The sequence below is a fragment of the Homalodisca vitripennis genome, chromosome X, assembly GCF_021130785.1.
Source record: "Homalodisca vitripennis isolate AUS2020 chromosome X, UT_GWSS_2.1, whole genome shotgun sequence".
Classification (NCBI taxonomy): Eukaryota; Metazoa; Arthropoda; class Insecta; order Hemiptera; family Cicadellidae; genus Homalodisca; species Homalodisca vitripennis.
The window spans coordinates 61,888,043-61,904,587 of NC_060215.1; the positions used below are offsets into that span (position 1 = coordinate 61,888,043).

The window sequence follows — 16,545 nt, forward strand, 5'->3', positions numbered from 1 at the left end:
GTTGTATTTGTATGAGTTTTGTATTTTAAACCTGTGAAAATAACTACATTGTTATTTATTACAATAGAGCTAAGTTGGCATTGGAGATATAAAATCTTTGTTATCCACTTTCTGTCTTAGAAATTGAGTTTTGGAAATCTAATTTATATCGAATTTGAAAACAATGATACTTATAAGACCTTTTTTTATCACCTTCACTATAAATATCAGGCCTTCAATGTGTCTTAGAGCAGAAGTACCTATGATGCACGAAATATCTTTTTATTCATGTAGCATTGAATAGCACCAAGAACATTAAACTTATAACTAATCAATTCAGTTCTAGGAATAAAAACAAATAACGACTATATATGTCAACAGCCAAAGTACTTGACAACCATCCCCTTCTTTCATAATCCCTTATTTCAGCAAACTCCTGCAATGAATAGACTGGCCTTTCAAGCAAATATTCTCTTTAATGTTTTTTAAACCTACTAAAATTTAGCTGTAACAAAATATTATTTGGTATATAAATTTTGTTCCATTATAAGAAGTTTGTTTTTTTTTAATTATGCTGAACTACTTTTCTAGTAAAGCATGTGCTGCAGTAACTACAGTCGGTTGAAGAGGCTATACAAAATTGCTTAACATGTAAAACTATCTCATAAAATATACAGGATGTTTCAGGAGGAATCTGCCATACTGCACAAGCTTATTCTTCTCATCAAAACAATAAATTGGCGAGTTATACAGGGTCAAAGATTTAATTTGAAATTTGGCTCCCTCTACCTAACAATGACATTTCCACTAATTATTAATTGAGTTTGTTAATTAGATAAGTTATATTTTAAATGAGCTGAAAAATCTTATAAAACCTGTCCCAGATCTCTATCTCTAATAGGAGAAAATTGGAGTAAAGAAAAAAATATTAGGGTCAAAAACACACTATTTTGCGTTTTGACTAATAATTTGCAATAACACGTTTGCAATAACTCCGTTGTTGAGTTTTATCATTTCATAGCTCAACTAAAATAAGAGTGAGAATAGTATATTTTTATCTGTTATTTTTGTATACTAGTTATTGTTCTTACTTGTATTTGTTTACTTTTATTGTATTATTTAAACTACTGTTATTGATTAGAACTTAAAACTAAAGTAAAATGCCACATAACTTTACAAACTTTCATAATGGCAATGCTTGATAAATTGTTGAGGAATATTGTATACGATTTCTATTGAATTATTCCTAACAGACAGATACACATATAAAACATCATATGTTTATTGATATACATAAAAACTGAGAGAAACTGGGTCGTTTCTATCAAATTCGGAACGGAAAGTAATAACAGTCATGAACCGATATTGACTATGGTACTGCAAAGTCCTTAAATAAGTACACCGAGATTATCTGCGCTTGTAAACATTCTACATGTCAGCATATGGAGAACATTACACCGTGAAAGTGTGCATCTGTTGTACCATCTTCAGCGAGTGCAACATTAGGAAGATTGTGATTTTGGCATTAGAATCAATTATTGCCAATGGTTATTGGATAATGCATTACTCATGAACATCCTTTTTTCAGACAAAGCAACACTTACACGTAATGGAATTAACAACACAAGAAACAGTCATATTTGGAATGATTCCAATCCTCACGCTATCTCTGAATCAAATATCAATATCGGTTCTCGATAAGTGTCTGGTGTGGTATAGTAGAAAATATTCCAGTTGGAGCATAAGTCCTTAATTTTTGATTTTCTGGTGAGACCCATCTAAATTTTCTTAAAAAGAACTATCTGAGCTCTTAGAGGATGTCTCACTGATAACACAAAGTTGCTTGTATTTCCAACATAATGGAGCACCAGCTCATTTTTATTGCTGTGTAACTCAGTATTTTAATAACACATTCCAAAACAGATAATTTGGTCATGGAAGACCAACATCGTGGTCAGTAGATCCATGATTTGAACCCCTTGGATTTCTTTGTATGGGAACATATAATGGATATGTCTGGAGTAAATGTAAATATAGTCTACTTAGTTTAAATTATATAAAATTTTATTTCAACGAATTTAAAAGATTTTTACTATATAACATTGTTTAACCATTGCTAGACCAATTAAAGATGAAATTTCAATGTTTTCCTGATTTTTCCTGATAGATAATTTAGAAGTTGAATGTAAACAGTTCAATCATTTTTGAAAAGACAGGAAGTGGTGAGACTGGCCTGTAACAAGCAGGCATATCTCCCTTATTGAAAATAAGTATAACTTTTGCCACTTTTAACTTATTAAGGAAAAATACCTGACATCAAAGAAGAGTTTATTATATCAGTAAGAGGTTTCAGAATTATGAGCACGGCCTCTTTAATAATATTTATAAAAATATCATCATTTTCTGTGGAGAGTTTATTTTCAAAAGACAACATTTTTGCTCTAGTTGTGATTCTGTTACTGTTACAAACTGAAAGTGTATGTTAAGTAAAAGAAAGGTTGAAATCTGACGAACACTGCAAGGAACTTTGTGGTATCACAAGCTCATCTACAGCTGCAACTGATGACACTATTCAAAAATTCAAATCAACATTTATTCCTTTTAACAAATGCACACTTAAAAAAATACAAATTGAAATATAGGAATAATCCCCGCAAAGAGGTCTGTGAGTGGGGAGAGCGGGGGTTTTATTACATTGGAATTGGAGTTTGGTTGTTTGTTAACTTCAGATTGGATTATTCTCCTAGTGATCTTGACATTGTCCTTTGAATTTTAAACGGTTTCATGAACAAAAATCTTTTTGTTTGTGATTATTACTTGGTTTAACTAAATTTTCGTTCTTAATTCTAGTTTGTAATTCTTTATCTTTGGGAATTCTAAGAGTTTTCCCTAGCCAATATAATTTTATATTTTTATTTGTAATCCATTTTATACTTTGTTAGCTTTTTGCAACCTTATATTTTATGGAAAATTACCATAAAAATATAGTAGATTGTCAGTACATTGTCTTTCAGTAAAGATACATCGTACTTTCCATTAATTGGACATTTATCCAAGATTTATTTTACAAATTTTTCATAAATATTTATTTTTTTATTTTTGTAAAATCTTCTGCAATATCCTTTAACTACATTTTTGTTTATAAATTTTGTATTCTGAGAGCCATGATTTAAAACATTAATAATGAAGTCACCTGTTAAATCATATTTTAAAATTTATTACATAACATTTCTAGCAATATTTCAAGTTTATCCCAAAAAGTTTAAATAAAATAGTCTTTAGGTGTTCTGTACAAACAGACTAACACAAAATACAAATTGTTCTAAATTCACTTGTAACTGACATCACTCAAACTCCTTTTCTATTGTAGTAGTTGTAATGCTAACTAATGTAATATTTGAAAGCTTATACTTTTCTTTATCATAATTACAACTCCGCCACCTGTGGTAGATAATCTACTAAAATATGAGCATACTTTATAATTTGGAATATTAATTAGTGAAATTTCAGCTTCAGTAATTTTATACTCAGAAGAGGGTCAAACAGGTTGGATATCATCAAGATTAACTTAAAAAAAATTATTCATGATGGTAAATGCTGAATATTTTGGTGTAAGATTTGAAAATTGGGTCAAGTACTGTCTGCCTTATAAGTTGAAAATAGATTACTAGAGTTGTCTAAATCATCTTTGAAAACTTGCCTGTGTTTCTTTTATAAAAACAAAAATACTTATTTGAAGTTATTTCTGGACAACTCCATGTTTGAAATGGCCTACTTGGAGGCAACTCACCTTTGGCTGGTGACAACATCAACTGATTAACAAAACTCATGTTATCCTTAATATTATTATAATCTTCTCTGAAGAAAACACTGACACTTCACTAACAGCCTTTGACTTATGCACTGCACTTTACAAACTGAGGAATTCACATGCATTCACAGATAACATGCATTCAGGCACCCTCTCATCAGAATGAAATTTTATATTGATATTTTCTCTGGATCATTATTAAGAATTTTGGAGCTCCAAAATGTTTCAGGAGAGGTTGTTTGTCTTACAATTTGTTGCACAATGTCTATCGGAGATGAGGCGGTGGTACTGGGGCTGGGAGTATGGATTACAGATGTCTGATGAGAGTGCCATCTTGAAAGCATTAATCATGGTGTATGCAAGTTTCAATTTTTTCCCAGCTACTTAAATGAAGGCCATGTCTTGTATAAAGAAACATTTACGTTTACAGAGGTTAAATAGCTGTACATTATTTAATTATGCTGTCAATTTTCCTATACAGTAGTTTAATTTATTTAATTCTATATTGTCATTATGATTCAGACATACGTCATTTCAGATTGGAATAGTTTTTATAAACACATGACATTTTTCACCAACCTTAGAAAGTGCATCTTCCAAATGTTTATTATGGTTATTTGAATATTTTGTACGGTATATTAGTAGCAGTAGGTATTGTTTTTTATGCGTGTAATGTTTGGTTTGTACTTTATTGCTCTTCTCATTACTTTATCTGCCAGACTTTTGTAGGTTAGGTATTTTAGTTTGGGTTTTTAAGGATACTAAGCTTGTTTCTTGTAATTGTGGCAGCATTTTGTTTGATCTGATTAGCACTATTAATCTTTTTCCAGTTAGTTCAGGAATATTTCCCCCTTTCAACATTCTCTTTTGCTTTTGATAACTATTCTCCTGGTACATTTGTGGGTGATGAAATGGTGGTGGAGGGATTTTTTCTGAATTTTTAACCATAAAGTAAAATAATTTACTGTTTTACTGTAATTATAAATTATTTGCAATTAGTGAGTATTTATTAATTACGTGAACCACTGTTAAGGTAACATTTTTAATTAAATTAATTTAAAAAATAAATTAATTTCAAGTTCTCCATTTATGATGATGTCCTCTGTTAAAGATTCAATACTCCGGTATACAATTACTCCACAATCATAACAATTCAGCTACTATTGCCCATTTAGTGGTAGAAACTGTACAAGTGTGTTTTCCTAGATATTTAGATAGCTTATCTGCAACTCTCTGTGCAGATGGTAAATCATAATTGTTTAGAGAGACAAAATGGTAAAACTTGTTTCTAGTTTGATCTAGAATCAGAGTACTCCAGTTAGTTCCAGTTGAGTCTAATCAATTTTTTCTGAGTCATTCAAAAGCATGATTATTTTCTGTTTAGATTTTAATTCTAAAGGACCAAGCAAGTAATAAAATGTGTTCAATTTTTGCTGCAAGGATAATTAATGGGTTTATAATTATGTAGGATTTGATTACTAGAAAATTATCATTTAGCAATAGGTGAGATTGTATTTTGAGACCTAATAGCCAATTTTTACCTAACAGTTCTTTGGAGTTATCCGTCCTATTTGTCTGAGTGGTTGCAGCCTGAGGTAACTTATTGTTTAAAGCTAACCCTTGTTGTAGCTTATATATAGGTGTTTTCTCCATCACGGAAGCAACCTCAATTTCCTGATATAAATAGTTACCTATACTTCCTTGACTACAGTTATTTATTTTTCTTAGTTTAGAAGCATGACTTATATTCACACAGTACAAGGGAATTCTTGTTATTCCCTTAACATTTAGAAATAAACTTAAAAGTATTTCTATCTACTGACAAACATTTTTGCTCAATAAATTTTTTAACTTCTTTTTTAGAAAATTTTTTCTATTCAATGAGTTGAAATAAACATGTTTTACCTGCATTAATATCTTTCTTAAGAACAACTTCTTCTTTTTTCTATTGCATTGGAATGCTAGATTTTGTTGTCTTAGAACTATTAAGAGAAGAATCAATTTATTTAAGTAAAATTATATTTTATTATATAATATTATGTAATGCTTCTTGCTTTCAGTTGTTTTGTAGCATGATAGAAGGATACCAATTAATCCAGGTTTCTTCCCCCACCCTCACACCACAGCCCAAGTTGATAATCTCTTGTGTGGCCCAACAACAAACATGAAAGCTATGACAGCTACTGCAACTGGAAAACACCATGATTCCTTACAAAATATACAGTCTAACTGATATTATTCCTAATGTTTATGCAAGCATGTATAACCTAACCAAGCATACACAACCATGCAACATAGAGATATATTTTGGAATTCATTTTCTTATAGTATCTATGTTCACAAAATCAACATTTTTGGACTTAGGTATTCCATATTTGGACATTTACATGGAAAATTACATTGTTAAAAAATCTGTGTCTAAAATTGTATAGTAAGAGTACAGTTTTCAAATAATTTATGGACCAAAAACATGATGTTATTTTGTCCACAATCATTAAATGAGCTGACCAATGTCAGTTTTCAAATTTGAATCTAACAGTTTGAAATGATTCCACAAAAGTTGTGTCAAAACTAAACCAAGCTAGATAGTTCCTTCCCTCATTAGAAACAACTATGAGGGAAGTCCCCTTGTTTTTTGTAATTTTAGTCAAGATTCTTTGTTTTAAAATGACATTAGCATATTGTATTAGATGTTGTATAACCAATTATCAGATATTAATCCAATATGTTTGTGTAGTCAGTATCACAACATTTTGAAGTGGGAACTTCATGGCATTTTGGAGGCGAACAGTATTTAAAACTTTCTGGCAACATAATCACTCCTTTTAAGGAGCTTGAAGATTTACAAACAAGTTTTCTTTTCTCGTCAGAGCCCGAAGACAGAGAATACAATCTGGAAATATTATTCAAAAATTCTCCTAGCATTGAGTTGGAAATAAGTGGTAAAATTCAAATGGAAAAAATATATCTTCACATTGAGTCCTCGTTAGACCAGTTCAGGTAAAAGATAGTCTAACATTTAATTCATTTTAATTTATGACCCAGGTATCCAAAACTTATACTTCCTCATATCTTGTACTTTTGCATACTTGAAAATATTCAAATCCCTTTTAGGCATTTCCAATACTGTAAAATCACTTTGAACAAGTTACTCTTGAGTTTCAAAATTTCTCCTAAATAGATGGATGAGGAGCAACTGAAAAAATCTAATCAAACCGATTTATTAAGTTTCATGTAATTAAAGATCATTATGTGGCATTAGAAAACTAATTATAGACAACCAATTATTTCCCCAAGAAAATAATTAAAAGTTAGTACGTAAGTGAAAAAAATCAGATTTAATTATTTCTGACAAATATATGGTTACTTTTACAGGGAACTGATGATGAATGGAACCTTGAAGCAGCAGGATGGAAAATTAATCCTGGAATCTCAAGTCAGCTTGGATCAAACTGCCTGCATGGATTTGCAAATTTCTTCATCTCAAGGTGTCCCCTTGTTTGTAAGGCTGTTTTCATATTTATTAGCCCACTGATAAGCCTACCCTATAAACCATAACATAGTAATCTGTTGTGCTATTGAATTCCCTTGACCTTAGACCTATAAAGGTATCATGTTATTTACATAGGTGAAGCCAATTATTACAACTGGCCTTACACTCTTCTCAAACTCAACTGCCTCTGCTCAAAAATGTCATCAATCTTTGGTTTTGGAAGTAAGTTGGGTTCACTCTGATATTCATGGGCTGTATACATCATATTTACACATCTTCTGTCAAATAGAAAATTAAATTCGCTACTTCCACAGATTCCAACATACGATGTGGATATCACATTTCTCATTATATTATAATCTAAATTGCACCACATACATCCATTCCTGTCCATAACAAGTTTTGTCCTCTTTTTGAAACTCACAAGATGAATGAAAGTAAGGCACAAAATTGTTGTATTTGAGAATTGTAATGTTCTCGACGTAATTTGGGGCTTGTGGTAAGTGACTGAATATCAAACAAGACTCTGTGTTCAATAGGATAACAAGTTTTAGGACATTTGCATCATTAATGCTACTTAATAGAACACTAAATTTAGAAGATTGGAGTCTATCCTTTTCATCATGTATCAACAAGCCTTAAGGCACAAAGTTAAGCATACATAAAACATTAAGAGCACAAGCAATGAACACGTCAAAGTTATGATTAAGAACTGAAAATGCTGTATGTAAAAAAAAGTGGCCTTTTTGTTTCGCCATTGTATTCTCTATCTCAAGAGCATGTTGTACTATAAAAACAATTTTTAAAGCACTGTGGGTAATTTATTGGTTTGGTTTTTACAAAACTAACAAATTATTGTACAACATTTTATTTCATGATATATGTTATACCCATTTTTTTTATTTTCAAAGTTAGACTAATAATTTGTGGTTTGACCCAGATGATTGCAAGATTGACAGATAACAGACGTTGGCAACAGGGGGATGTCAAGGATTTGGTAACAGTGACTGTGGATTTGAGAAGAAAACGTGTCCATGGTGCTGTAGGTTATGACCTAATCACACTTGTGCAGAGTGGAACTCTTAGTATCAACTTTGATTCAGAAATCACGTCTAGACCCTCAGAAGAGAATTGGAGCTTTTCGGTGAGCTTCTAAATGATACATTAGATTATCTAATTTTCAAAATCATCATTCTCTAGTATAAAATATTTTAGAGCCTTGTGTATATTCAAGGTCTCATAAAAAGCTGAGTGTGCTGATAAAATTTGACAGAAATAAAGAGAATAAATTATGAACACATTAATGTTCAGATGTGATAAGTAATAGAACATTGACTTTACCCATGTGCTAATGATATAAATAATTATTAAGATGATATACTGCATTTAGTTTATTTCTTAAAAGCTCTTACAAAATAGATGCTTGAACTTTACAAGAAATCGAGTCCAAAAATTAAAAGTAAATATTGCAGTTGATAAAAATTGAAAGATTTTTTTGCTAAAGATTCTGTTTGTTTTTTATCCTTTGGTATAACATTTGATAACTGAAGATGAATAACAGTAGTACTACTCATATTTTGACACAGTATACACTGGGAAACTTAATGATAGTACAGTAGAACCCCTCATATCCGGCCTCGGTTTTACCGCACCTCGGTTTATCCGGCCACTTCCCAGAAGCCAATATCGAAATTTATTTACCACGGCTTGCAGACGCGCAGCTGCACGCACTAGTCTCCCAAGACTCTTGCGTTATTTTGGTGTATCTATTTGTTTACATTTTCCTGTGTTGTCCTCAGTTGAGCTAATAGGTTTAACCTGTAAACAGTTTGTTGATTATTTCCAGTGCGGTTAGTACAGTACAGTACAATTGTTTTGTTTCGTCAAGTGCTGTGTACTGTAGGTTGGTTTATCCGGCCGAATCGTTATCCGGCCAGGGGCTCGGTCCCGTGGTGGCCGGATATGAGGGGTTCTACTGTACAGTTGCAGTAATTGTACAAAATGATAGTAATTTTTATGTTTAGGTGTAATGTTCTGACATAATTCGGTTATTAGCCAAATATTTTAATATAGATCACAACATGAAGTAGCTAAGTGAAAGAAACATATTATGAACCTTTGTATTAAATAATTTCTAAAGTAAATGACACCATACCCATCCTAGATTCAGTATTTTTACCTGCCCAGTGCTTGGACAAAGAGAAAGAAAGAGTAAAAATACATATTAAATATCAAACATTAAACATGAAATAATGACTCTTTTCTCTAATATAAATTGCTTAAAATTTATTCGAAACAGTATTTGCTTGATTCCAACACTTAATTGTAATAACATGTTTTGGAATCTATTAATGTATAATCTCTTTATAACTGGCAGAAATATATCACTTGTGTCTTTGAGTGAATTATATATGTTAAATTAAATAGTTGTAGTTGACTATGCATATGTTTCTATATATAAATGTTCTAGGTTACAAGCAATGATGAGCGATATAAGGAAATAAGTTTGAAAGTTACTGTAATTCCTGGCAAGGATCAGATATTTGAGATCAGCATAAATGGGCACACGGACACAGTCCCCTTCAAGTCAGAATTTGATGTTGTGTGCAATATGTGGTATGTAACAATCTTCAAATTTTCAAACAAGTTTTGTTTAAGTATCATATCAAATAAAACTGTAATGAATAAATATTTTTGTTTGAACTTTTTTCTGAAAAAGTGTAAGTTGTTATGTTTGCTGCTTTATATAACATTACAAATTCAAAACACATTAAAAAATATATGTGGCATGGTTATTTTAAAAAATTACTTTTTATATTTTATATTTTAGGTAAAAGTTTTGTTTCCATCTAAAACTTCATATAAACAACTGTTATCCTTGAAAACTCCAAATTCAATACTTGTTTATGTATTGTTCTTGTAATTTACATTTTCAATTTAAAATATAAAAACTTTTAAATGGAAAATGTATGTATCTATCTATAAAATGACTTTAAAAAAAACTGAGGTTACGTAGGCATATTTTGTATAAAACAGTATTAGTATTCCAACCTAATAGAATAGAATAGAATAGAATTTTATTAACTTGAACATAGAGAACAGTTATGCGTCATATAAAGTATTTTAGTACAGGTTTGAACAGTTGTAGTTTGTGATTAGTGTCTTTGTTGAAACTAGAGCTCTTCAGTGAATTCTTAAATAGTATACACAGGGTATTCAGTTAACCAGGCGTCAAGTTTCCTCTTCAATTCCCTGTCATCTGTCTGTAGTTTGCTGGAAGCTGGTTAAATAGACGTGCCCCCAGAGACGTTGGTTTTTGTTCATGTAATGGTGTGCGATGTTGTACTGGTGGGATAATGAATGAGCTCCTAGTGTTGTGGTTGTGTAGTTGGGTTTCTCTAGGGAGTCCTAACTTGTCCACAAGGAGTATGAGTTCTTGTATATGGATTGCTGTGACAGTCTTGATTCTGAGGTGTTTGAATGCAGGCCTGCAGCTGTCTCAATGATCCATATTGGCGAAACATTTCACAGCTGATTTTTGAATTGTTAATACTCTCTTAAGATTTAAAGCTGAGGTACCACCCCACACAACGACCCCATATCTCAAGTGGGTTTCCATGAGAACATGACAGGCAATTTTTGCTGTCTCCTTGTTGCTTATGTTTTTTATTCTTTTCAACACATATAAGGCAGTGTTCAATTTTTTGCAAAGGGTGTCGATGTGTGGACCCCAGGTTAATTTAGAATCTATAGTTAGGCCAAGAAGCACTGTCTTCTCTTCATAGTTTAGGTCTGGTAAAACAGAAACTTGTTCTCCTCTTCTTCCAAAATTAATTTGTTTTATTTTGGTAGGGTTTGCAGCTAGGTCATTTCAGAAACAGTAGTCAAATGTCATGTTTAGAGCTATGTATGCCTTTATGCTAAGGTCCTCTGGGGAGTCACTTTGAAGGAGTATAGTTGTATCATTGGCATACATAACAACAGAGCTGTGATCTTTTATGTAGTCAGGGTAGTCGTTTGTTAGGAGTATGAACAGAACAGGACCAAGCACGGACCCCTGTGAAACACCTTACTTATTGAACGTGGGGCTGATCTAACTGACTGTATTACTCCATTACTTATGTGGCTCAGCTCTACCAATTGACTCCGCCCTATCTAGCAGCTCTTAAACCAGTTATTTGCAGTGCCCCATATTCCCAGCCTTTCTAGCTTGTCTAAGATGATTTTGTGCCCTATGCAGTCAAACGCTTTTGAGTAGTCAAGCAGTATAGCTGTTGTAAATTTATTGTCGTCAAGTTGATTGATAATAAATTCAATGGGGTCGGTCACTGCTGTGGTTGTGGATTTTCCTTTTATGAATCCATGCTGGCTTTTTGTTAAAATGTCAAATTCCATTAAGTGGGTCATCAGTCTTTTCAATACAATATTTTTTATTATTTTAGAGAACGTGGGAATTATTGAAATTGGCCAGTAATTTCCAGTTTGTGTTTTTACACCTTTTTTCAGCTTTGGGTACACCTTAGCTTCTTTCAGTGCAGAGGGGAAACAGCCAGTTTGGAGAGACATTTTTATTACAGCTGTTAGTGGTGTAAGGATAGCATCTACACAGTATTTTACTAATTTAGCTGATATTTCGTCAACACTACACGAGGTGTTATTCTTTAGTGAAGATATTATGTCTTTTACCTTTTTTTCATTAGTTATATTGAAACTAAGGTTTTGGTGAACTGGAGTTTGTGTTGCTATTACTGTTTTTGTATTGGAGTTTAACTGTGTAGCTTCTCTCAATGTGTTGTCTGCTATGCTAGCGAAGTAGGTGTTAAATTCTTCACCAAATTCTTCAGGCTTGACTATTTCTCTTCCTGCCGAACCCAGTTTCATTGGTTGAGTTTCTTTCATCCCTCTATTTTCTGCCCTTTTATAGTTTATTATTTCCCAAACTGTCTTACATTTGTTCTCAGATTGTAGTATTTGTTGTGCTACTGCTGATTGCCGAACCTCTTTCAATCTGAGATCATAAAGTTTATATATATATATCTGTTCTATTCCAGGGCACATATTAATTTAATCATCCAAAGGTGATATGATATATTTTTTAACTTTTGTAGGTTTGATGGCAAAAAGGGTAGAGTAAAAGCAAATCTTGACTCATGGCCTCTGTCTGGTGACTCGTACTTGGAGTGGGACTACTTGAGTGATGTTATGGGTCTTGTCAACACCTCTTACATCTTTTACAACACCACCAGGGACATTTCTTCATATATTTTCTTCAGAAGTTCGACACAAAGCTTGGAAGATATTTGTATGGGTGTTGATATTAGCCTAAACAAAAAAAATTGGTGGTAAGTATGTTATAAATTTAATAATTGTTCCGTTATTTTACATTCAATATGATTAAGTGCGCAGACCCTTAGCTATGTTAAATTTGTTCCTGTCTTGTAGCCATCCATCATGTATCAAGATGATGTAAAATAGTTATAGTATTCAATTAAATATTTAAATAAAATAAGGTACTGATATTTATCCATCAAATAGTGTTGATAACCAGGAAGGTCTTGATCAGTTAATATATTTATTAGTATATATATACAACTATTTATAGGTATAGAATGCCAAAATTTAAACAAAGGCACTGCTGAAAATAAGTAAAAGTAAAGAAAATATTCCCTGAAGTTAAACGTTTAAAGGTATTTCACTTTCTGCCTACATAAGTATATTTCTAAATCAAACTTAATGTCCATTGTTTATAAAGTTTCTGATATGTTTATCCTGTTATCACCAGATTTAATGGCTAAAATGAAATATATATAAATATATATATATATATATAAATATATATATATATATATATATATATATATATATACTTATGTATATATAACTTGTATCAAAGTCATTTAGAAATTTTTATACATTATGTATTATATATAAATTGTAAACAGGTAAGCTAATTTAATGCAATAAATGAATGTATTGCAATGCATCAATATCATGAGTTAAAATAACCATATACTATAATGTAAACATTAAAACTAAACAGTTGAAAACAAATATGTAATAATTACATCTGTCTTCTAAATTTCATTTATTGTTTCATTTTATTTGAAAAATGCTAACATACATTTTGAAAATATCAGCATAGAAGTTCATTATTTTTTTGTTGTTATCTCAATTGTATGTCTTATGTTTTAGTTTAATTTCAAAAGAATACATTAAAAGTTAATATGTTTAATTATTAGGTATGTAAATATTGTTAGTAACAAGTTTTTAGCACTGAGTATCTCGATTTGTTCATTTTTCAGCATTTTAAAATCTTAAGCTTAGACTTTCCACCTGAAAGGAGAGCATATCAAAGATACAAAGTACAATGTTCAGTTTTTGTACCTCAACTATGGAAAATTCCCTTAAAACTTCAGTAATTATTTGAAATGATAGAGTTTTATGGATATTTATCACTATAAAATATTACAAAAAAGTCTAAATGCTATGTGATTTATGTCTAGGTTTAGCACAAACGTTACAGTAATGGCCCCTGCTGTAAATGACATTTCCTTCACGTCATTTCTACTATTACCACATAATGTGCAGGAGGTTCATTCATTGGTTGGTAAATTGTACTACACACCAGATTACAAGCACATTAACCAAGTGCTTAAATACTCTTCTGCTCTTTCTAAGATGGGATTGCAGACTTCCCTACAGGTAAAATTTGTTTAGTTATTGTTAAACTATCATTCTTAAGTACTTATACTAACCAGCTGGAACAGAAAAATGATCTAATTTTACAATTATCAGCTTTGCAGATTTAAACCATTGTTGTTTTACTATACACAATTTTGTAACTTATGATATAAGTTGGATTTTTTTTTTCAGGATAAAAATAGTTTGCTGTATGTTATTATCTGTTATTAGTGCAAGTATACCAGTGTCTGTTTATAGTGTGTTCAATGTAGTTTATAAGTTTATAAAGTACAAACAAAAAATTTTAACACAATAATAATTTAATTTAAACCTAATAACAACTACCTGTAAATTTGAATGACATTTTTTCCCTCCTAAGTCTTATTAAAATACTAACATTAACAACATTCACAAGTATAAATGTCCTTCAAATTTCAATTTAATTACCTGCCTTTCTCCTGGGTTTTTGAGTATTATATTTTTTATTATAGAAAGACTTCTTAAAATACTATAGGTATTAGTTTTATATCATGCTATAACTTACTAAAGATTAATAGAAGAAAGCATTGTTATTAAATCAAAATCCATAGAACTATATCCTGAGGTCTAACATTCGCTGTCTAAATGGTTTAACTTATGTCATGAACAATTAATCTGATTTGTTATTTGAGATAAAAAATAGGGTATTGCAATAATACATTTTGCACTTTTGCTTCACTTTTTGTAAACTTGTTACTTTATTTTCTCACTTCCTAGTCTGTCAATCAATATTATAAGGAAGTTCAACAAGTATATATTAATCGGTTTGTTAGTAAATAAACCGATTGAGGATGTTCAGAAGTAGCAAGCATCTAAAGCTCATGCACGGCCGAGGAAATAATGTTTCATTTCCCTCACATTTGATCCAATTTCAACAATAGTTCAGTCTATATTAGCAATTATAAAAATATCTCTGCTTCGTGCTAGAAGCTGTTGTGCTTTAAGTTATAGCCATCAATGTTGCAACTGTCAACATCAGAAAAAATAAACCAGTAACATCACATGTAACTTAATGAAATAAAATGTATTCCCAGTTGCAAGTATGGGGTTTAGACTTTCATTCTCAAATTAACAAAAGGGAACTGCAATAATGCTTGTAAACTGTGTGATAATTTCTCATTTTCCTTTTATCACAGTTATTCCTTGGTGAATTGATGTTGAGATAGTTGAGATCTTTATCTGTCCACATAATAGAGTACCGGTACCATGATCGGGAAACAATTATTTCATCACCAACTAGCTTCCCTCTAACATACAATTCCATTTTCTTTTTACCACTTCCTGTTCAGCAAAGGACTAGGAATACTCTTATTTGTAGTGGTTGTTTGCTTAGGACAAGAAGCAGATACGTCTCTCATTCTACTTGGTTCTTTGTACCTTTGTACTTACTTCTGGATTGACAGGAAGGTAGGAGCCACATATTGTTGAGATTCCATGTTACACACACCATGAAGAGATAATAATCTCAATCATGTCACCTTAGAAGTAGGAGAGGATAGTTCTGTTCCAGTCTTTTCCTGTCAAAGCGGGCAGGTGGAAGTACTCACTCGTGTTTAGATTTGCAAAAACATTTAACACTAAGGGATCCCTACCCACTCCAACAGTCGTCCTCTGCAGTAAACTAGATCTATTCACCAACCCTTCCTCCCCACTCTCACCCAATTTCTCAATATTTACATTAAATGAATGTTGAGTGAAATTTACTCCTAGACATCCCTATTATATCCATTGGGCTACCCGTATGCTAGAACAATCGAAAGTTAGACAGTTTTCAACTTAGTAAAAAGTCTAGGCTTCAGTACCTCCACTGCATAGGTACACTCTGTTTCCCTTGCAATCTCTATTTAATTTTCACAAAAGATATTTTAAACATTGAAGTTACTTTAGATATGATTTATATTTATTTTCAACGGAACAAGATGTTGGAGTTTTTTTACCTTAAGATAAAATGTGTTTAAAACTGAACTAATAAATTTCTTTTAACCCTTTCCAATTCCATATACTTAATTGTTATAGATCAGGATGTCTAACAGAGCTTTGGAAGGAACAGTTTTTCTTAAAGGAGGTGTCAATGGAGCTTATTTCCTCAGAGACAACTTCACAGCGACTATAAAAAACAACCAATGTGATGTCAATAGTGTGTTTATTTCAAGTTTTACGAGGGAGGATATAACTATTGATATGCATTATAAAAAACCACAGCTCATTCATAAAATCACGTAAGTACTTCTATAATTAGTTGTTTAATACAACATAAGTGATTTATAATAACTAATTCAATCTGATATCATATTACACATACACGATCCAGATTTATTTTTTTATATTAAAAAATAACCTCTCAGGAAATTTATAATTAAGTTATTATAATTAACATATTTATTTTAAAAGGGCTTTTTTATTTTACAAACATATACATAACCTTTATGACCTTTAGAGCTTTATATGAACTCATATACTCCACTTGGGATATTTAAAGGCATAGTCAACATTTTTAAATTTTAGGAACATCAAACATATATTACAAAACAGTCAAAAGATA

General features: G+C 31.3%; 1 protein-coding gene across 1 annotated transcript in view; it reads left to right on the forward strand.

The window, feature by feature from the left end:
* Positions 1 to 16,545, forward strand: part of LOC124369463 — a 215,147-nt gene that overhangs the window by 111,398 nt on the left and 87,204 nt on the right. Inside the window, 7 exon segments of the mRNA XM_046827471.1 lie at positions 6,528 to 6,790; positions 7,166 to 7,292; positions 8,224 to 8,427; positions 9,754 to 9,899; positions 12,392 to 12,625; positions 13,787 to 13,985; positions 16,020 to 16,222. Coding sequence (XP_046683427.1) covers positions 6,528 to 6,790; positions 7,166 to 7,292; positions 8,224 to 8,427; positions 9,754 to 9,899; positions 12,392 to 12,625; positions 13,787 to 13,985; positions 16,020 to 16,222 — 1,376 coding nt within the window.